The sequence below is a fragment of the Drosophila innubila genome (genome assembly GCF_004354385.1).
Source record: "Drosophila innubila isolate TH190305 chromosome 2R unlocalized genomic scaffold, UK_Dinn_1.0 1_C_2R, whole genome shotgun sequence".
Lineage (NCBI taxonomy): Eukaryota > Metazoa > Arthropoda > Insecta > Diptera > Drosophilidae > Drosophila > Drosophila innubila.
This window is the reverse complement of record NW_022995374.1, coordinates 3,528,568-3,551,692: the sequence shown is the minus strand read 5'-3', so window position 1 is coordinate 3,551,692 and position 23,125 is coordinate 3,528,568. Positions and strand designations below refer to the sequence as shown.

The following is a 23,125-nucleotide window of genomic DNA, read 5'->3' as shown; positions in this document are numbered from 1 at the left end:
ACTTGTCGATTTTGGCGGCAATTAACATAGCGATAGTTTTCTTACGATATCTGCAACAGCTGATATTTATTATCGATTTCTAATTCGTTATATCGATTACTTAAAAACATCGCACAGTTGTTAGCTCGCCAGTGTTTAATAACACCGCCATAGTCGCCGCACGTGGAGGGCACACATTTTTTAAAAACATTTCTTTTGCCAGCAAAACGTGTGCTAATCTAACTTAAACATGGGACGTAAAGCGGAATATGGTGAAAAACCAAAGAAGGGACCCGGCCGTAAGGCGAGAAAACAGGGGGCGCCAACATTTCCCAAGAAAACGTTTGGTAAGCTAAGACTGTTCATTTAGTAGAACATATTTTAAAGTGTTGCTCTTTGCAGCGCCGATGGAGGATGAGGACAAGAAATTAACACATCGACAGAAGCAGCGAGTGGTAAAGCGGGAGCAAAAGAAAGTGGTGCAAAAGGCAAAACTAAAGGAGAAGCGTGCACAGCAGCCGCAACAACGTAAGCAAAAGAAATACAACAGCGACAGCGAGCCAGAGGAGGAGGAGGAATTGGTGAAGCAACAGGCGGAATCATCAGAGGAAGAAGTGCCACAATTGGTGCCAATCAAACAAAAGAAACAAAAGTCAAATGGCTACACAGATGAAAATAAAGATTGGCTAAAGCTGAAGTCGAAGAAACAACAACAGAAAAAGAAGCCAGACTCGGATGAGGAGGAAGTAGATGAAGAAGAGGAAGAGGAGTCTGAAAATGAACTAGAAGCAAGCGAGGAAGATGAAGAGGAAGACGGAGAGGAGATGGAAGAAGAAGATGAGGATGAGGATGATGCACAAGTTGGTAAATTGGATGATCTGTTCGACGATGATGAAGCAGCTTCCGATGATGACAGTGAAAATGAAGATGATGATGAAGATGACAGTGATGATGATGATGATGATGATGACGATGAGGACGATGATAAGCTGCCCATTGAGCGCGCCAACAAGAAACTAAAGAAACGTCTGGCCAAGGAAGCCAAATTGGCCGATGAAGAGATGCAAATGACCGTCGATCAGTCGGAAATCTTTCAATTGCCTGAAGCCGGCAAAGAAATTGATGAGGAAATGTCACTGCAAGATGTGCAGCAGCGTATCAAGGACATCACACAGGTGCTCACCGACTTTGGCAAGTATCGCCAGGAGGGACGCTCCCGCAGTGAATATGTGGATCAACTGCGTCGAGATCTGTGTCTCTACTACAGCTACAACGAGTTTCTAATGGAAAAATTGATGGACATATTCAAACTGAGTGATCTGCTGGAATATCTGGAGGCATCCGAGGTAGGTTGACTGGTGTCTCGAACAGAGAATAGCACCGGTACCGGAACCGTTAACCGAAACTAACCGTTTCATTTTAAGTACTGAAACTGAAAACGTAACCGAATGAAAATTCTCTGTCAAGAACCGAATACCGAATCGTTTGTACCGGTACGGTTATGGTTAAAGAGTTGACCAACTTCAAACTGACATAACTTAATCAAAACTAAACCGATTTTCAAGCGGAATGTCATTTTGATCATGATTTGGCCTCTAAATTGATTCTGCATTTAAATTTTTATCATCTAGAAAATTTGATATTTTTCGATTCTAAGCCATCAATCATCCAATTTTCCATGCTTACCCCTTGACATTTTTTCAAAAACTTTGATCTTTCATAACTTCATTAAAAATTAGCCGATTTTCAAACGGAATGTCATTTTGATCATGATTTGGCCTCTAAATTGATTCTGCATTTAAATTTTTATCATCTAGAAAATTTGATATTTTTTCGATTCTAAGCCATCAATTATCCAATTTTCCATACTTACCCCTTGACATTTTTTCAAAAACTTTGATCTTTCATAACTTCATTAAAAATTAGCCGATTTTCAAACGGAATGTCATTTTGATCATGATTTGGCCTCTAAATTGATTCTGCATTTAAATTTTTATCATCTAGAAAATTTGATATTTTTTCGATTCTAAGCCATCAATTATCCAATTTTCCATACTTACCCCTTGACATTTTTTCAAAAACTTTGATCTTTCATAACTTCATTAAAAATTAACCGATTTTCAAACGGAATGTCATTTTGATCATGATTTGGCCTCTAAATTGATTCTGCATTTAAATTTTTATCATCTAGAAAATTTGATATTTTTTCGATTCTAAGCCATCAATTATCCAATTTTCCATACTTACCCCTTGACATTTTTTCAAAAACTTTGATCTTTCATAACTTCATTAAAAATTAACCGATTTTCAAACGGAATGTCATTTTGATCATGGTTTGGCCTATTAATTGATTCTGCTTTTAAATTTTTATCATCTAGAAAATTTGATATTTTTTCGATTCTAAGCCATCAATCATCTAATTTTCCATACTTACCCCTTGACATTTTTTCAAAAACTTTGATCTTTCATAACTTCATTAAAAATTAACTGATTTTCAAACGGAATGTCATTTTGATCATGATTTTGCCTCTAAATTAATTCTGCATTTAAATTTTTTCAAACTCGGTTTGATTCCCTGGTCTCGAATTGTATAACGTATGTTAAACTCATTAAATGTGTGTTCTTCCAGGTTGCACGTCCTCTGACCATACGCACGAATTCACTGAAGACGCGTCGTCGTGATCTGGCTGGCGCTTTGATCAATCGTGGCGTCAATCTGGATCCCTTGGGCAAGTGGACCAATGTGGGTCTGGTTATATTCAACTCGACGGTGCCACTGGGCGCCACGCCGGAGTATCTGGCTGGACATTATATGATACAGGGTGCATCCTCAATGCTGCCAGTGATTGCACTGGCTCCGCAGGAGAACGAACGTGTGCTGGACATGTGCTCCGCTCCGGGTGGCAAGGGTTCTCACATTGCGGCCGTGATGAAGAATACGGGTGTGCTGTTCGCCAACGATGCGAATAAGGATCGCATCAAGGCGGTGGTGGCCAACTTTCATCGCCTGGGCATTGTGAATGCTGTGGTCAGTTGCGAGGATGCCACCAAGTTCCGCAATATAATGACCGGTTTTGATCGTGTGCTCCTCGATGCACCCTGCACGGGCACCGGTGTTGTCTCCAAGGATCCCAGTGTCAAGACGACCAAATCAGAGATCGATGTGCAACGTTGTTACAATTTGCAGCGTAAGCTTCTGCTGACGGCAATTGATTGTGTGGACGCGAAATCCTCAACTGGTGGTTATATTGTCTATTCGACGTGCTCCGTGCTGCCCGAGGAGAACGAGTGGGTCATTGATTATGCTCTGAAGAAGCGCAATGTTAAGCTGGTGCCGCTGGGCATTGATTTTGGAGAGCCCGGTTTTACCAAGTTCCGTCAGCATCGCTATCATCCCAGCTTGAATCTGAGCAAGCGTTTCTATCCGCACACGAACAACATGGACGGCTTCTATGTGGCCAAGCTGAAAAAGTTCTCCAACACCATACCCATAACCCAGGAAGAGCAGGAAGCGGATGAGAAGCAATTGAATGATGCCATTGCAGCTAATGAAACCGAGAAGAGCAAGAAAACAGGCAATGAGGAGGAGGCGGAGGAAGATGAGGAGGTAGGAAAGACAGGTGGACCACGTAAAGCGCTGGGCAAACGTGCGGGAAAACCCAATCTTACTGATGTGGAACAGGATCTGAAGAAGAAGAAGCTCGAACTGAGCAAAACAAAATATGTAGCCAATGTATTTGAAAAGCCCATCAAAGTGCCGAAGAAACCCAAGGCAGACAAGCCCACTCCGGACTCCCAAGAAGCCACAACAAACGGCAACAAATCCGAGAAGCCATCCAAGAAAGTGCAACCAACTGAGCCCAAGAAGAACGGACCAAGTGAAGGCAAAAGTAACAAACCCGAAAAACAAACGAAGAAAGTGCAACAAACTGAACCTAAAAAGAACGGACACAGTGAGAGCAAAAGTACGCCGCCTAAATCACAATCCCAACCGAAACCGAAACCGAATCCCAAATCGAAACCGGCAACAAAACTAACTGAGAAACTGTCCAAGGCGAAGCGTGTGGATGTGGATGAAGTGCCGCTGCTGGAGGGAAAACCCATCAAAACGCAACACAAGCTCAATAAAAATAAGACCAAGAAAATTGGTCAGCTGAAGAAATCCAAACCACAAGCGGATAAAAAGCAAAGGTTCAAGAAATAAATCCCCATAAACTCCCAATTAGTATATAGAATTTTACTAAATTCAATTGTTGGACACGTTTCGGAGCTGAAATTAATTAAGCTAAGCAGAAAGTCTTTTATAATAAATAAACACATGGATAATAAAAATAGTTATATGCAACAATTAAAAAGATTTTTTGGTGTGATTAAAAATGTTTCGTACTGTTGGGAAATTGAAATTAATTAGCTACTCGTTATATTGTTTTTCCAACAGTAAACGTTCTATGACTAAGCTTACAAATCATTTTAATTACAAGAGATTAAAAATAATATTTTTATTAATGACTACTTGACAAAAAAATAGAGTAAGACCTTGCTATAAAACACGCAAATGGAATTAAAATATAAAAAGGGTTCATTGGGAGATATTTGCTTTAAGAAGTTCTTTATAAATACAATTTTTTATAGAATTAAAATATATAAAAGGGTTCATTGTAGGATAATTGTTTTAGAAAAGTTCTTTATAATTCCATTTTTTTATAGAATTAAAATATGAAAGGGTTCATAATGGGATAATTGTTTTAGAAAAGTTCTTTATAAATACATAATTGTTTTAGAAAAGTTCTTTATAAATACAATTTTTTATAGAATTACAAAATATAAAAGCGTTCATTATAGGAAAATTGCTTAAGAAAAGTTTTTTATAAATAAAATTTTTTATAGAGGAAACCGGTACAGAAAAAGATTTTACAAAAATGTTAATTATGATGATATTCTTTGGAAAAAAGAATTAAAAATCCTACAATTATAGAGAAATTCTTTATGAAAAGGTATTTCAATAAAAATTTCTTTAGTTCACCGTAGAAAAGCTAATTATTATTTTACTTATAGTGAAAATTCTAAAACTAGGAAAGTTTGAAATACTGTTGGGCTTTTTAGAGTCTACTAAAAGTAAGGTATTTTATATAGAAGTTTTACTGTAAAGTATTATCAGCCAGTGCGACTTAAACCCGTTTTTTTTTTTAAAAGTCATTTGGGGTTAATGATAAGAGACTAAGCTTTGATGAAATTTAACTTATGTTTAATGTTTTCAGTAACAGAATTGAAGCTGAAATGTACGGACTAATTGTGTTTACGCTGGGCATAACGCTCGCCATGGGACAAGAAGATATGGCGGATATAATGGATGTGAATCGGCTCAAAATGCAAAGTATTCGAGCGAATCTCGATCGTCGGGTGTCGCCCTGTACCAACTTCTGGGCCTTTGCCTGTGGGAATTGGTCAGCCAAATATGTGGATAACTTTGCGGTGGCTGAGAAGCAATATGCGCAAGCAATGGCTCCATTGCTGGACGGTGGTTATGCCGGGAAGCTGATAAAAGCGCCGCGATTGTTGCAGAAAATGTCGGACTATTTTAAGGCTTGTGTGGACAATGAGCACAAGGAGTTGGAGCTGCCGCAAGAGCTGCGAATGGGAGACGCCGATTGGACAGTGGCTGCAGCAAAGCTACGCAAGTACGGAGTCAATGGTGTCTTCTTTGATGAGGCGGCGGATGTGGCCTACAACAATTCCTTGCGCTATGTGGTGCAGCTAAAGATGCCCGAGGATGAGAGCAGCTCCAGCACAGCACTTGGCCAAGAGTTGCTGGCTTTGAGTAAGAAATACCGCCGGGAGGAGCCGCCACTGCAATCCTGGACACTTGCAGAGCTGCAGCAGCAAATACCTCAAATCAACTGGCAGAAGTACTTTAAAGAATTGCTGGCAACGGAGCCGAAGGATGTGGATCTTCTGCTGGAGGTCAGCGATGTGGAGTACCTGCGTGCCGTGGGCGAGCTGCTGCAGCGGAGTAATGTAACTACAGTGGAGCAGTATCTGTGTGATCGGCTGGCCAGTTTGGCCAATCAGGCGTATCCCAGAACCGATCCCGCCGGCAGAGCTGCTGCCTGTGTACATCATATGAGAGCCGTGCTGCCGCTGGGCATGAACTACATCTACGCTCAATATGTGTACGCGAGCAGTGAAGAGGCTGAGAGTCAGATTGACAACACGCTTCACATGTTGAGCGGTATGTTTGAGCGGTATATAAATGCAAATCGCTTGGGCTTAAACCGGGAACAGTTGAGTTACGTGCGACAGAAGCGACATGTGCGTTATATGTTTGGCAATTTGCCAAAAGCCTCTAACAGCTCAGAGTTCTACAACAGTCACTATGACAGTGCCAACTTCTCCAGCACGGACTTTCAGCATAATTTGTGGCAAGCTCTGCGACTGCGCACGTACCTGCAACATGCCCCATTGCTGCAACCAGAAGCAGCCGTACAACTGCAACACTACTATGTGAATGATGATGTGTTTGAGGCGCGAAATGCGCCGTACTTTGTGCCGGAGCGTAATACGATCATTGTGCCGTTGATCTTTATGCAGCCTCCGCTCCACGATCCGCGCCAGCATGCAGTGCTGCGACATGGTCTGCTCGGATTTATACTCGCACACGAGCTGAGTCACGCCTTCGAGCACGAGGGCATAGTCTTTGATGCCGCCGGAAATGAATCGCCCATTGGTTTAAGCATACGCCAGCTGCCCAAATTCCAAAGTGCTCTAGAATGCTTTGAGAAGACACCAACCACATCCCTGAAGGAGCGTCTGGCGGATGTGAATGGCCTGCAGTTGGCATATGATGCATTTTTTGGCTTGCATCATAATTCCTCAGAGTTCGAGTATCGACCTTATGAATTTGAGCGCGAGTTTTTGGCGCCGCAGTTATTCCACTTGAGCTTTGCCCAGTTCTTTTGCGGCCGACTGCCGCCGGCCATTGGCCATGACATGGACGATGTGAGGGTCAATGAGGCGGAGCGCAATTTGCCTCAATTCGCCATCGATTTCAAGTGTGCGCCACCAACGCAGTCGATTGCCTGTGAAATGTGGCGACCCGGCACTAAAAAGTAACAGCTCAACATTAAAATACCCTGTAAAAAATGTGCCAAAAGTGATTGCACTGCGCAAAGTGGAGCTTTCCAAAAAGTAGTAGCAAGATGAGTAGCAGAAATAGTAGTAGCTTTCCTGCTACTTTGTTTGTTATCCTTTAAATTTTGTATATTGTATATTTTTCTTATACTTATATTTAACACATTCAAATAAATATACCCTGTAAAATGTGCCAATAGTGATTGCTCAGACATTGCACTGCGCAAAGTGGAGCTTTTTAAAAAGTAGTAGCAGAAATAGTAGTAGCTTCCCTGCTACTTTATTTCCTATCCATTAAAATTTTTTATTTTATTCTCATACTCATATATAGCACTTCAAAATAAATAATTCCTGTAAAATCTGATAAAAATGATTGTACTGTGCAAAGTGAAGCTTTTCAAAAAGTAGTAGCTAGCGTAGTAGCAGAAATAGTAAGTAGTAGCTACACTGATACTTTATTTGTTGTACTTTAAAATTTTATTTTTTTGTTATGCTTCTATGCATGCATTATTATATTTTTTTTATTTCTTATTTTATTTTTCCCTCATTCTTGTATGCATGCCTTTATTAAATAATACTAAAAATAGTAGCAGAAACAGCTTGTAAGCTAGGAAACAATACTAAAAAAATAAATAAATAAATAAATTAATAAAACAAAAATAAATATAAATTACTACTATAACTACTTACTATTTTTTTTGTTGAATTATTTATAAAATTGTATCTGAACGTCAGCATAATTAATAGCCTGAAAAATGTAATTTCTAATCATTTCTAATCAAGTCATACGCCCTTATCAAATAATACTGCCATTGCTACCTATTTAACACGCGGTATTCATATGTTTTCACAGCAATAAGTATTAGACAAAAAGTATTTAACGGCCCATTCACTTTGATTGTCAATTGCAGTTGACAGGTAAAGGCGCACTCAACGACATCGTCTGCCCGAGTGTCAATTGAATGCAAATGCAAATACCAACACCAACACCAACAAGAATGCCGGTCTCAGTTAAGCGAAAGCTTTTCATGTCGCTCTCTCTCTCTCCGCTCTCTTCACCATTTACGCTCTCACGCACGCACTCACATGCACGCATACAGATGCAGTGAACAGCTACAAGTTGCCGCGAGTCATCATTCAACGTATCCTGTCTCGTTGGTGGGCGTCGTCTGTGTGTGGGACTTTGCTCTCTGTCTCTCTCTCTCTGCCTTTTACACAGCGTAAGCAAGTCAACGCTATGGAAAAGCTCTCCTCCCGTTCGTAGTTGAACGCTGTCATTTGGCGTTATTAGACGTGAATTTAGCGTCAGTTGTCGTCGGGTTTTTGCTTTATTATCTCTATAGTTGAGATTCGTCGTTGTTGTCGCAGCCTCCGCAATCTTTATAAAGTTAGAAATTTAAAAACATAATCACAATAACTGCAATAACAAAAACAAAAAAACAAACTAATAGAAACCTTGACAACATTACAAATTAATTTAGGTACATATATATTCGAAATATATTTTTAAATTCTACTTTTACTACGATATCTATGTATAATGAAGTATTAAATATACTTAGCGTGTGTTTGATCAAAATTAAATATGTTCAGTTGTGTGTGTGTTAGTTAAGTAATAAAAATGATAAAGGCGATAAACATTCAAAAGCCATGTGTACAATAATTTCAACATTTGTTGCACCTCAACCACGACACGCATCTGACATCTGACTTCTGACTGTTCAACTGGAACTATGTGCGAGTATGTGACTGGTTTCACACTTAAATTATAAAAGTAAAAAATTGCGCGCGAAAAATAGATTTAAATTGGATATAAAGTCTGCATAACACATTGCGCAAATAAGCAGACCGAACAAAACCAAAAAAAAAAAAAAAAGATATTTTCTTAACCGAATCCATGGGAGATCCGAGGCAGGGGGCTGATCACTTAACAGCTCGCACAATGAGACTTTTTAAATTGAAGAATAAGCATTTGATTGAGTCTAAATAGGTGTGCTCTGCGATTTAGCAAATTGAATGCACACACACACACACACACACAAAAGGCACAAATAAATTCATGATATTTACTTTGGCACACTGATCGTGTTATTCTTCTCCTCATTTTCATTCTCCTTTTTTCTCCATTGTTCAATCCTTTTGCACTTGAGAAAATTCCGCATCTTAATGCAAGGCTTACTCATCTAATTAAATTATATGCATACATATCGTATGTTTATAGAATTATCTATCCATTCGATCGTTTGGCTGCAGTTTACTTGTTTGTTGACCAAAGATAAACATTGTTATATTATGCATTGCGTTCGTTCGCCTCCAGAGTTGAAAATAAGCATTAAATAAAAAATAGAAAAAAACAAACAAGACCATAACAACACAACCAAGACAACAACACAATAACAATAATCAAGTAAAAGTAAAAACAACCTTAAAATATGTGAAAAGGGTGAGGCCAGTTCAACTCGACTGTGGGTTATCCTATATAGTGGATATACTCGTAAAGTTGTCATGCAAATTATTTAAATAAACATTAAATTGTTTTAATACGCTTTCGAGGGCTTTAACCTCATATTTATAATTCTAGGTTAAAGTGTGTAATGTATTAATTTTTAATTGCAGTTAGAAATCATTTTTAATAATTTAGTTAACTAAATTTAGTAATTAATTTTTATTTTACTAAATTATTAAAAATGATTTCTAATTTTTTAGTAATTCTAATTTTTAATAATAAAGTAAACTAAATTTAGTAATAATTTTATTTTACTAAATTATTAAAAATTATTTCTAACTGCAATTTAAAAAAAATTTTTTTTAGGCATTATAAAATATTGAAGAATTGTTTTAACTTTAATGTGCTAATAAATTTATTTTACTAAGCTATTAAAAATTATCACATAAAAGGGAAAGCAATTCTTCAATATTTAATAATGTTTCAAAAAAATTAAATAAAACATATATTAAAAAAAGAGCTCTCTATCTCTATACTGTACTAACTTAAATCCTATAAGTCGATCAGGATTTATTCAAATTAAAAAATATTAAAAAGAAAGCTCTTTATCTCCTTACAATATTATCTTTAATTCTAAAAGTTGATCATGATTTATTCAAATTGAGATGGAAGTAAATTAAAGATGAAACAGATTTATTTATCAGTTTTTTTTTTTTTCTCAAAGTTTCTTATTTCTACTGCTTAGTTGCTTTCTTAATCCATGCTTTCAGCTTTCGTCTTAGTCAGCTTTCACTGTAGAACAACAACGTTAACTAGTTGACTGCACTTTGCTTTCAAGTGCAATCAGTGCAAATACTTTGCAGGTAGCAAAGTTGCAATTGAAGTGCAGTTGTTTTGTTCCTGCCACGCCCCTTAGTTAGCTAATTGACACTCCATTAGCTGCGTCACTGTTAATAGCTCGAATTGAAGCCGTTGCTTTGGTAACGAAAGGTTACAGGCAACCCACACGAAAACGAACACGAACACGAACAGGAAAAAGTTACAACAAGTATTGCGACTTAAAATAAAACAAACTTTGTTTTAGAAATTTCAGCTTGTTTATGTATTTCTTGCTTTTTTCTTTGCGATTTGATTTGGGCTTTGGTATTGAAAAGCGTGTGCGTGTGTGTGTGTGTGTGTGTGTGTGTGTGTGCAGCCAGCAGGCAAAAGAAATGTCTGCAGCTTCTTCTTAAATTTATTCCTCTGAAATTCGTATAATAATTGCAAATGAAATTTTATCTTCACCCGCACATACATATATATTTTTTTTTTATCTTTTTGTTTCACTTAAAACAACTTTAGACTGAGGAGAGATGCTGCCAGCGAAGTACTTACAGGTTGACAGGTCCTGGAAGTTCAAAGCAGGTTTTCAAGATTTGTTAGGCTGTCGTATATGAAATTAATTCGTTTCGCAAACTTACAACAGCTACGTTGATGATATTGCACATACGCCGCGTGGGCCACACACTGATAAAAAAAAAATGTTCTACAATCAAGACTTTCGTCTCAGAACTACGATTTTTGGTCTAAAAAAGATTTGAGAACATAAAATTCTTAAATTAAGAGAGCACAACTTGTTTTTAAGAGCATTTTAAATAAGACCAAGTTCTTAAATGTTCTTAAAATTAAAATTAAAAAATAAATAATAATAATAATATTTTTTTTTAAATTTTGAATAATTACATTTTATTATGTCTAAGTCATTTTAAAACTGTTAAATTAAATTGTTACTAGTACGTAATTTTAAAAATGTTAAATTGATTTGTTAAGAGTGGGGTTTGAACCGGCGCCTACTGCTTTACGTTTGGAGCGGTTTCTCTAACCAGAGCGCTACAATTTATTTCAAATTATTTCGCAATTTATTTCACAATTTATTTCAAATAAAATAGTACATATTTATACTTTCCTAGCAATTGAAAATTTTTGTTCTTATATAAGGATTAATAACCTTAGTTTAAGGTTTTTGGTCTTAAGATAATCTTATTTGAGGAACAAAATATTTAAGATGAATGTTCTTGATTTTAGAAGTTTGTCCTTTTTTCAGTGCACATAAAGAAAGAGAGAGAGAGAGAGACAGAGAGAGAGAGAGAGAGAGAGAGAGACAGAGAGAGAGAGAGAGAGAGAGAGAGACAGAGAGAGAGAGAATGGAAAAGCACAACACACACACACACACACACGAAGCATATGTGTGTGTGCTTGTTTTGTTTGACTTTGCATTCTTGATTGCCTGTTTCGACCCCAGCGAGCCAATTGGCAATTGCCAATTGGCAATGGACAAAGCATTGAGGCAGGAAGACAGACAGAACGACAACCGACAGTTCGACAGTTGGACAGCTGGACAGCTGGACAGTTGGACAGTCGCCTGTCCAGCGTGCAAACAATCTATTTATTTGCGCTGTGGCGTCCATAAATATCGATCATCATGGCGCCTGACTGCATCTGACTTTTAATTTGCCCCCCCCCTCCCCAGCCACTTTCCAGTTTAGAAACCATAAGCCAACAATTGCTTTCGCATCGCATCGCATCGCATTCATTCATAAAATTGTGTGAGTTTTTAACGTGGCTTTTATCACGCCTGCAGTTGACAAAACTCGTTATTGGATTCGCACATATGGCAGCTCATTGGTCGCTAATGGCCACAAAAAGACATATAATTGATAGGGTCTCAAATGATAGCGACTTTTGTTGGCGACTCTTTCTTTATCGTAATCTGACTGCATTATACAGCTGTCCCAATAAAATTTACAGCTATTATACAATTTCAGTATAGCTTAACACATATATTTATATGTATATAGATATTCTTTTGATTTCCCATTTGTTTTGATACTTAAAAATATAAATCATTTATAGTTTGGCGGTCTGGTAAATATAAATATAACGCATACGCAGCGTTGCAGCCAGCATACATATATATATTTGCAGTATTTACATTGAAAACCAGCAGCTGAGTCTGTCTGTCCGTCTGTCCGTCCGTCTGTCTGTCTGTCTGTCCGTCTGTTTATTTTTCTTTTGCTTTAGCTGCTAATTGTGCGCATTAGCAGGCAAATTAGACGCTTCTTTAATGAAATTGGAAGCATACACAAAGAGGGCTAACCAACCCAGCCAGAGTACGTGTACAAAAGTCATAATCTAACGCACCCGGTGCAAATATTGCGTTTGTTTGCCACCACAGTGAGCATCATCATAAATAAATCGCAGCTAGACAAATATTTAAGCAAGGCATGCGACACTTGGTGGCACTTGAACGACTGGACTTGGAATCGGACTGGAACTTGGACTTGTTGCCTCCGTTGCCTGCTAAATGAGTCTCTTTTCTTTAGACCCTGTACCTTAAAATGTATACTAATTCACTTATACAATAGAAATGTTAACAACCGAGCTCATTAACTAAATACTAACTGTTTTTTTAAGGGAACTTAACTACTAAGAGCTATTTTATAACTAGTCGGAAAGGCTATTGCCCAGATCCCGACCACAAAATACCCCTTACTTATTTCAATATATATATAAGTACTTTATAGAAACTACAATCTAATAAAAACTGCTGCATACTTTTTGGTGCTTGTATTGAAATATTTATTAATAACTTTGGTTAGCTATAACTGCCGTTCTAATTGTCCGATCTGGCTGCGATTGAGTGGGATAATAGATAATATTAATAGATAACGTTTATTACTATAAAATATGTATTATCTTGAAAACTGTGCGTGTGGTGGATTTTTGCGTGTGAAAATTTTAAAACAAACTTGACCTGCGTGGGGTGTACAGAAATCTGTGTGCTCGTTACTCTTTCTCTTGTAGTCTCTGAGATCTAGGCGCTCACAGGGACAGACGGACGGACAGACAGACATACGGACAGACGGACATGGCTATATCGACTTGGCTGTTGATGCTGGTTAATAATATATATACTTCTACCTGTTACATACACTCCAACGAACACATTATACCCTTTAACATATTTTTTAAATAACGGGTACCAAAATAACAATAATGATAACGAGTATTTGATGATTTTTAAAAATTTTCCTTAACGATGATGATTGTTTTTGAGTAATTTTAAAAAAATCTGACTACAATCATTAAATATAAGTGAAAACAACAACAAAATCACATATAATCATCATTTATCATCATACTGGGCCTCTCACAGTCGTGATAACTCGACTGTAGTCTTTCCCTGGGGTTCTCTCTTTGGCTGGACTATTGGCTGGCCGGAAATGCAAGACCCCTAAGCTATCAACTTGAATAATTTATGTCTATTTTTGGACTATGCCTTATAAGTTGGCCAAGATCAAAGTAAATTGGCAACTGCCTGCCTCCTTTCCCTTCTGGCCACGTTAAGCCATCAAATCTAAGCATTACGAGTATGCTGGCCATTTGCTTTTGTGATTTTGTGGGTTGCACATTTTATTTGCAGTTGATTCTTTAATGATTTGAGGTTTATTTTTATTTCAATATAAATATTTAAATGCATTTATGTGATTTCTTTGAGATAAATCTATAGATTATCAATCATTTCATTGAGAGTAACATCTTTAATGCCAACATATTCATTAAAAGTTTGTGGGTTGTTCTTTTTGTGGCATCATTAGCTTGTTAAACAAGTTTAACAAGCGAAAACAACAGCTTTGATATTCGACATGCGCCCTTTGACATGAGCTCCGCCCAGGACATCAGCATAAACATTACATATACACATACTTCTATATGTACCTTCACTTTGACAATGACAAACAGTGTGTGTGTGTGGGTGTGGTATGTGTGTGTGTGTGTATTTCGCTGGTATTTATTCATTAATAAATAACTTGACACTCTTTGTTTTAATCACCGTACACAGCGTACTCTCGTACAAAAGCGAATCTCGTATTTGTTTTACCCTCGTTGTTGTTGTTGTTATTTTTATTATTGTTGTTGCTATTGTTGTTTTGGCAACTGCTTCAGTCAGCTTCAGTTGCTTTTGTCCTCACGTTTGAGTCAATGTCGTTGCCAAGTATAAATAAGAATAAGTTAAGTACACACATCCAAACATAAATATAATTAACTACAAGCACTCACACACACACACACACACGCATATAAAATTACCTTCTTTTTTTTATCGCAATCTACAAAATGTTGGCAATAGTTTCGGTCATTCGTTCTCGTGTTCGTCAAGTCACCTGGATATAGATATAAATGTAATGATAAAGATTGGCCGAATCAAATTATAAAACTGAAAATGTGGACAATGACGAATCATTCCCAGCTATAACTTGATAGTTATATCAGAAAGTTGCACACTAGAAATAAACGAGCACTAACACTGCGTATACGTTATGTTAAGCAATTAAAACTGAAAGTGATGAGCCGTGTTGAGAAACTTATTAACTAACAGTAATTTTGTTGTAATTGAAAGTAACATATCTATAGATTTATCTAAACAGTTATCTGCAAACTGAAACTTAAATTGCTAAGCAGTTTTTAGCAAGGTAATGTGAAAAATAACAACAATAAATATATGCACATATTTAAAAATACACAGTGCGTATGCGTAATATTAATGACGAGCCCTCAGCGTTTTTTGTAATGTTAAAGTCTGTAGAAAAGTATAACTTTGATCAATTTTTAGCAATAAGCTGCATTTATTAATGTAACTGAAGTCATACAGTGCGTATGCGTAATGTAAAAATACAAATGGAATGATATAAGCATTTATTAACCTATGCAAAGTTTAAATTGAAGCCAAAAATATGATTTGCTTAAATATTTGATACTTAATGTGTGTACACAGTGCGTATGCGTATTTTTATTCTAATTAAGCAATCAATGTATTAATATTAAATATTTGCCAAATCAAAAGTCAGCTGTTAATAATAAAAATGGTACATAAATTTTCTTAGAGCTCGCATATTAAAAAAAAAATGATTAAAAATAAACAAAATGCAGAAATGATAACATATAAATATACGCAAATATTTATCTTATTGACTCGTGGAAAAACAGTCGCTTTGAATTTATTTCAATTTATTCAAAGTGAATTAATGGCTGAATTAAGCAACTATTGCACATTTTTCCTATTTCATTCTATAACTGTCAGTTACTCAATCAATTCCTATGTAAATGGCATGGTTGGATTTAATGTAAAACATGTAATTTATTGTTAGATTAGATGTATGACCAAGCAGTTTTTACTAATAACTACTTAGTTCAATGATAGAGAGAATCGACAATCATTCGTAATACGGTTCAAATAGTTATTCTATTGGGGTGTATTTAGGTTTCTTGCCAGATTCTTGGCTAGCAGGTAACACAGTAACCCCGCCCCCAAAGTGTAGAGGCCATAAAGATTGTTGTTTATTATTTATCTGCATATTATCTACATATATAAACAGAGATGGAAAGAAAGTGCGGAAGAGTGAGAGGCAGAGCCACGTGATTTAAGCATGTATTATTTGTACAGATTTTTTATTATATATGTTCTATATACGAGTATCTGGCACAACTCAGCGGCATGTCTAGCATATTTATTTATATGTATATATATATCTGCCTGGGGCGATTAGCGACCTTGCTAGATTTTGTGAGTTTTCTGGCCTTATTTCATTTTTTTTTTTTTTGGAACTTGGACAGTGCGTGAAAAAGTTCAGAGCTCGTTTTGTTTTTTATCAGTTTTCAAAGAGCAGACGAGCAGAGTTATCAACAAAGTGTTTCTTTCACATTTTCAGCTCGTCAACATATTTGCGCAATTTGTATCTGAAGAGATCCGTTTAATTGCGCATCACAGTGAGTTTCGGGTTCAACCGACAGCCATAGCCTGTCCACACTCAAGAAACACACACACAGACACACACACACACAGACACACTCATACATGACGTCCCGTTGACATGTGCCCCGTTGGAGATACAGGGAGACACAGTGACAGGAAGCTTGTCATAAAAAGTGCGTCGTATACTTGGAACTATCAACTGGCAATTAGCCGACAACAACAACAACAGCAACAACAACAACAACAACAAATGTGCAACATAGCAACACTGCAACAGTGTGGCAAACAACATTTCATGTTCAAAGACTGAAGAATAAGCAACAACAAGGAAAACAGTGACAAGAATCTAATTACCAACCAAGTTACTATAAACACATCCTTCCCTTGACTTGGCTGCAATGGCCGACGCTGAATGGCAGGCATTGGTGGAGAGTCTGGGTGATGGCAATGCCATTAGTAACTTCTCAATGGAAATGCTGCAACGGGCCAGCGAACTAATTGGCTCCCAACCGGCGCACAGCGGTACTCAACTCAATCGCACCCTGGAGGAGCAATGCAAGCAGCAGGCCGACCTGGACGAGATCCTCTATCCAACCCACACAGTCTCCGACACGCACAGCAGCAGCATCCACACAGCATCCACATCAACAGCAGACAAGGTGGTGAGTCCTTAAGCTGCTAGTTATACGCCAATTTAGTCATGAATTAACCCAGTAACACTTAAGGTTGTCTCAAGACACTTATACAGTGTTCGGCATATTTATTTTGACAAACGTAAATCAATGAAAAATCATTTAAATCCTGTTTGGATGATACGAAATTTTCCTTAACCCATTAAGTACCCATTGAATATTTTGAATTTATGTAAAAATCTACTTTTTTGACATTTTTCCTAAACAAAACAAAAAATGTTTTGATGCCAAAAATTTCTTCAAACAATTCTAATAGTGACTGCAAAATCAATTTTTCAAAAATCTCTTTGCATTTATTTTTTATGATTTTTTGAATGGGATGATCTCAGAAAAATTTTGTATGAAAAGGAGGAAAAAGTGGCTAAAATAGTAATTCTTAGCAATTTTCAATAATCATAAAAAATATAAGCAAAGAGATTTTCGAAAAAATTCTTTTTGCAGGATTTAAATGACATTTTCATGATGCTAAAATCGTCATAAGGTTATTTCAAATTATGAGTAGATTTAACTTTACATTTTGTCAAAATAAATATGCCGACCACTGTACTTTAAATTACAACAACTTAAAAAGTAATGCGCTTTTTAATATTAAATTATTTTTTGTCTGTTGCTAATAACAACAGCTAATCATATAAAAATGCTATAAAGTTTTCATATGCTTTCAAAGGTCTTTTTTTGACTTGCCATACTCCATATTTTTATTTAAATTTCATCTTTTAAAATGTGATTTTTTTTGGCATAAATAAAAATTAAAAATAAGCCCATCAATTTTGTTTATTATTTTTTTTTCTGAAAGATAAGTTTAATTACTAATTGAATTAAGTGAAATATGTGAGAACATATTTATTAAAATTAAGCATTTTATCACTGAAAAGCCTTAAAAAATTTTTTTTATATTTGTCAACCTACTGGTAAACAAAATCTTCTCCACAGTTTCTAAAATAGTTTTTAAATTCAGAAAAAATAATTTGACTTGTTTCTACTTATTATTTTCAAAGTTAGTCTTAGCAGGTTAACTGTCTTTGAGCCAAGTTATGGTTTCCTAACTAACAAAACTTGTCTTTAAACCAACCAATTTTACTGATAGTCAAATTCTCCAGAAATTTAAGTCATTCTACTGCACAAGTTGCATTTAATAATTGAACAAACAATGGTTACTAACAATGTCCAATTATTTATGGTTATCAATGTCAAATGAATGAAAGTAGACATGGGGAAAATCCCCGTCATCGCGTATTTATTTGCTTTTGCACAAATCAATGTATGTGCAACTATAAAGATATGAAAAATATAAATTAAATTGATAATACTCATAAATATATTTCACACTTACATTGCGCTATGACTGATCAAATTTTCGCAGTATTAAATAATTTAAAAGAGATCATATAATTGGATTGAAATAAATGAGAATGTCAACTTCACTTGAATACAATTTTTGGATATTTTCAAGTATGTAAATATAATTCGAGTATATGAAATACAGTACATTTTTCTAAGTACATTATAATTGGCTCAATTGGCAGCAATACTTAATTAATACATATTTGCTCAAAGATGAGCGTTCATTTAAAGAAATTCTATTTAATAATATGCAATAAATGCACATTGGCAATAATTTGGCGTTAATTGCAGCAATTTATATGTAACATTATACTATAAATAAACAGATCTTCAAATGATTGGCTTGTTAGTCAGCAAATAAATGTAATTATACTCAGTCATAAATATTTAATTTTCTTTATTTATAAATATTTTTTTTTAAATACATAAATATTTATTATTTATTTATTTCTATATTTATAAATTTTTTCTGTATACAAAAATATTTATTTTTATATTTATCAATTGTAAGCATTTATTCGATGTTAATCCAAACTCTGGATTGAGCTTTATATCGAAATAGAAAATCGCCAACAATAAGTATCGAGTTTTCGATATATAGAAAAATACTAGATCGAGTTGCAAATATCGAGTTTTCAAAAAAAAAATCATCGAGTTAAAGTTCTCGATAACCGTTTCCGCGAAAGTCGAGTTGTCGATATATCGATATATTTTTACATCACTATATATGTTATGAATGCATACAATTTTACCCCTATTATTTTCATTTTGCCGATAAATATTTATATATTTTATTTCTATATTTATACATTTTTTTATAAATATTTTTTTGGTATACATAAGTATTTATTTCTTTATTTATTATTATAACTTGTATTGTAAACATTCTTTCGATATTTATATATATATTTTTAATGCATACAGTTTAAGTTCTGTTATTTAAATTTTATTTCTATATTAATACATTTTTTTCTGTATACACAAATTTATATATATTTTTTTTGTGTTTATAAATGTAACTTGATTTATTTGCAGAGCTTACACTGTCCCACCTCCTTCGATTCGGTGCTCTGTTGGCCTCGTACCAACGCTGGCAGCTGGGCGATTCTGTCCTGTTTTGAGGAGTTTAAGGGTGTGCACTATGACACAACAGGTGCGTATGAAGTTGAAGAATAAAGCTGTGAATTTAGAAGACTTTAACTCTAAATTGTTAACAGAGAATGCAACGCGTTTCTGTCATGCGAATGGCACTTGGAATCACTACTCCAACTATACCAGATGCCATCAGCAAACGGGATCTCTGCCAGTTGTGCCCGACTTCTCAGCCAGCGTCGAATTGCCGGCCATTATCTATGCTTGCGGTTATTTCATAAGTTTTGCCACTTTGGTGGTGGCTCTCATTATATTCTTAAGCTTCAAGTGAGTGTGATTTGGTAATACTCGTGGTAAACAATTTGGTTAACTTTATTTGCACACATTTTGCAGAGATTTGCGCTGTTTGCGAAACACAATACATGCGAATCTGTTCCTAACCTACATCACCTCTGCACTGCTGTGGATCTTAACACTCTTTCTGCAAGTGGTAGCTATTTACGCTAATATATATTTAACAGCATCACATTGATTTAATTCATTTATTTGCTTAGATAACCACCGAATCTAGTCAGGCTGGCTGCATAACGCTGGTCATTATGTTTCAATACTTTTACCTGACCAACTTCTTTTGGATGTTCGTTGAGGGTAAGCAAATATATGGAAAGCTTCCTAAAAATGAGAAAAATATATGAAATTATTAAAAAAATATATTACATATATTAATAAAAGAACTACTTCAGATTACAAACAATACTCTTCTTCTAATTTTCTAAGCAATAAGTAAAAAAATTTTTAATTTGATTTTTATATTATAATTAAACTTTAAATGAGCCACTTAAGATAACAAACAATATTCCCATCTATCTTTCTGTATAGTAGATGTTTGGTTATTAAAAATATATATTACATTTATTAATAAAAAGAGCTACTTCAGATTACAAACAATACTTTTTCTTCTAATTTTTTTTTGGAAAGAAAAATTGTTACTTTGTTTCTTATATTATAATGAATTGGCGTACATGAAATAAATTTTATTTATTCACATTCCCATCTATCTTTCTGTACAGTAGATGTTTGGTTATTAAAAATATATATTACATATATTAATAAAAGAACTACTTCAGATTACAAACAATACTTCTTCTTCTAATTTTCTGAACAATTGGAAAGAAAAATTGTTAATTTGATTTTTCTATTATTATTAATATGTGAAATAAATTTTATTTGTTTTCTAAACAATTTTCTAATTTTCTGAACAATTAGAAACAAGTATTGTTAATTTGATTTTTATATTATTATTAAGTGACGTATTTGAATTAAATTTTATTTATTTTCTGAACAATTTTCTAATTTTCTGAACAATTAGAAAGAAGTATTGTTAATTTGATTTTTTTATTTTAAATCAATTTTTATTTGTAAATCAAATTGTTGCGTCGTTTAACATGACAAAATAAATGGTGTAAGTGCGTCAATAGTTTGCTTTCTTTCAATTGTTGATGCCTTTAATATGATTGTAGCTGGACATTGAATGCAGCTGGATGTCGGAATCTCATATTGATTGGATATTTAAGGGACCGGCCTCATTTGCGATTCTAATTAATTTAGTTTTCTTGATACGCATCATGTGGGTAAGTCAAAAGGCGGAATTTCAATTGAATATATTTATTAAAATAATAAATATATCTGCTCTGGCAGGTGCTCATTACAAAGTTGCGTTCTGTGCATACACTGGAGACACGGCAGTATTATAAGGCATCCAAGGCTCTACTCGTGCTAATTCCACTCTTTGGCATTACGTATCTGCTGGTTTTAACCGGACCCGAGCAGGGCATCAGTCGGAATCTCTTTGAAGCCGTGCGCGCCTTTCTGCTCAGCACACAGGTTAGTTAATTTAATCAGTTAATAATCTTGATACAACTTAAAAATATATGTCATTCCTTAGGGCTTCTTTGTAGCATTTTTCTACTGCTTTTTGAACTCGGAAGTGCGACAGACTTTGCGACATCGCTTCATCAGATGGCAGGAGAGTCGTAGTATAAATCGCAGCAGCTCACTGAAGAATCGCAGGTGCGTCTATGACTCGAAATATCATATTAAATGGGTTTACTTCTACTACATACATACATAAACGGGGCTTGTTGTTGTTGTTGTCACATTGCATCATTATTTAGTGCTGTTGTTTTTGTTGTTGTTGTTGTTGCTGCTGCTGCGACTCGCTGTTGTCATTTAACCAAATTAATTTCCATTTCAGACATCGCGCATCCAAAGACTACTCGCAGCGCTCGCGTACTGAAAGTCTACGGTGCGTATACGCAATGCTACTCTTCATGTAGTTGCAGTTTCTCGCCCCTTTAACACAACCTCTCCCCTCTCGTCACAACTAACCTAATGACATACCACTGCATGATCTGGTTACTTATTTAATATCTTATAACTTGATTTAATTTATTTACTTATGATTTTATTTATATTTTTTTATCCCAATTATAGCCTGACTTTGACAAGTCCCGTGCCTGCTGGACACTATGAATGATTATTATAGATTTAAAAACCACCGAGATTTGCTTTTTATATATGTCAAACATACCGTTTTGTATATACATACGTATTGCATACATTATTAAAGTATTATTTTCTTACAATTAATGGCAATGTACTCGCACTTGTGTATTTTCTCTGTGCTGTAAACTATTTGAATTTCATCTCAATCTTTTGCAGTACCGAGGAGTGTGTCATCTGCTTGCGTCCATCACCGCATACTCGTTTGGGCTCATTGAAACGTTATCACAGCATTGATTTAACCGACTTTGTTTAAATAAGCGACTAATTATTGCATTTACACAAGTATTTAATCAATTCATTACATTTGTATAGTCAAATGAAAGGCCAAAGTAAAATCATTTTACTGTATAGACTCGACTTTAAGTTTATTCTTGTTTGAAAGTGACTTGAAGTTACAGGAAAAATGTTTAAAACAAACGTATTTGTATTATACTCGTATGTTTAATTATAAAATCTCTCACTTAAGTTAAGTACACAACGAAAATGTAACATAATTCATAATTTATTTGGATAAATTAACATTAGGATTGTGCAGAGCGCAACTAAACTGAAAAGATCAAGGGGTCGAATTAAAAATTCATTCATTCAGTTGCACTGTGCACACTATGACTATAAATATTATTAAAAATTAGCTATAGATTTGCTATGTTTTCAATTTGTTTGTCGATTATGTGCCAATGCGTGCAAAAATGTTACAATTACATATTTATGTATATTATTAACCCTAGGTATTTTTTTTTTTTTTATCAATTACCATTTGTCATTTATAATTTTTTGTTCTTGCTATTAATTTATTTTCTCATAAGGTCACATTGTTTGTATCACTGATAAATTTAATTCAATTAAAAAATAAACTAAACAAAATACTATGAAATGCAAATAAATAAAAAAAAAAAAGGACAAACGAAAAAAGGAAACAATTTAGTCTCACACAAATATGCAAATATGTGTATTTATTAAACAATATCATACTTTACGATTAAAGCTTTTAAAATATTAAAATTGTCAATTGAATTATCATTATTATGACTTAAAAATAATATTCCTGTTATGTGCATGAGTATGAAAAATCTGCAAATATATTAA

General features: G+C 35.0%; 3 protein-coding genes across 3 annotated transcripts; all 3 read left to right on the top strand.

The window, feature by feature from the left end:
- The first annotated feature begins 117 nt into the window (after positions 1-117).
- LOC117783816 (25S rRNA (cytosine-C(5))-methyltransferase nop2) lies at positions 118-4,294 on the top strand. The gene is made up of 3 exons (XM_034621361.1): positions 118-326; positions 382-1,325; positions 2,609-4,294. Exons 1-3 carry the CDS (start codon positions 230-232, stop codon positions 4,181-4,183), a joined length of 2,616 nt encoding a protein of 871 aa, XP_034477252.1. The 5' UTR covers positions 118-229; the 3' UTR covers positions 4,184-4,294.
- A 947-nt stretch (positions 4,295-5,241) lies between these two features.
- Positions 5,242-7,586, top strand: LOC117785438 (neprilysin-1). Its single transcript, XM_034623438.1, has 3 exons — positions 5,242-7,104; positions 7,284-7,327; positions 7,493-7,586. Exon 1 carries the CDS (start codon positions 5,257-5,259, stop codon positions 7,087-7,089), a length of 1,833 nt encoding a protein of 610 aa, XP_034479329.1. The 5' UTR covers positions 5,242-5,256; the 3' UTR covers positions 7,090-7,104; positions 7,284-7,327; positions 7,493-7,586.
- A 761-nt stretch (positions 7,587-8,347) lies between these two features.
- On the top strand, positions 8,348-22,913 carry LOC117785944 (diuretic hormone receptor). Its single transcript, XM_034624226.1, has 12 exons — positions 8,348-8,588; positions 16,303-17,008; positions 19,418-19,535; positions 19,600-19,801; positions 19,868-19,964; positions 20,029-20,122; positions 20,844-20,854; positions 20,995-21,105; positions 21,173-21,358; positions 21,420-21,544; positions 21,729-21,779; positions 21,968-22,913. The coding sequence occupies exons 2-12, from the start codon at positions 16,745-16,747 to the stop codon at positions 22,008-22,010; spliced, it is 1,302 nt and encodes a 433-aa protein (XP_034480117.1). The 5' UTR covers positions 8,348-8,588; positions 16,303-16,744; the 3' UTR covers positions 22,011-22,913.
- Positions 22,914-23,125: the final 212 nt, after the last annotated feature.

Bases quoted from the DNA above. Each gene is read 5' to 3' on its own strand.
- LOC117783816 (XM_034621361.1), top strand. From the start codon at position 230: ATGGGACGTAAAGCGGAATATGGTGAAAAACCAAAGAAGGGACCCGGC. The intron at 327-381 runs GTAAGCTAAGAC...TGCTCTTTGCAG, and splicing joins ATTTCCCAAGAAAACGTTTG to CGCCGATGGAGGATGAGGAC. The intron at 1,326-2,608 runs GTAGGTTGACTG...GTGTTCTTCCAG, and splicing joins AATATCTGGAGGCATCCGAG to GTTGCACGTCCTCTGACCAT.
- LOC117785438 (XM_034623438.1), top strand. From the start codon at position 5,257: ATGTACGGACTAATTGTGTTTACGCTGGGCATAACGCTCGCCATGGGA.
- LOC117785944 (XM_034624226.1), top strand. From the start codon at position 16,745: ATGGCCGACGCTGAATGGCAGGCATTGGTGGAGAGTCTGGGTGATGGC. The intron at 21,106-21,172 runs GTAAGTCAAAAG...CTGCTCTGGCAG, and splicing joins TCTTGATACGCATCATGTGG to GTGCTCATTACAAAGTTGCG. The intron at 21,780-21,967 runs GTGCGTATACGC...TCCCAATTATAG, and splicing joins TCGCGTACTGAAAGTCTACG to CCTGACTTTGACAAGTCCCG.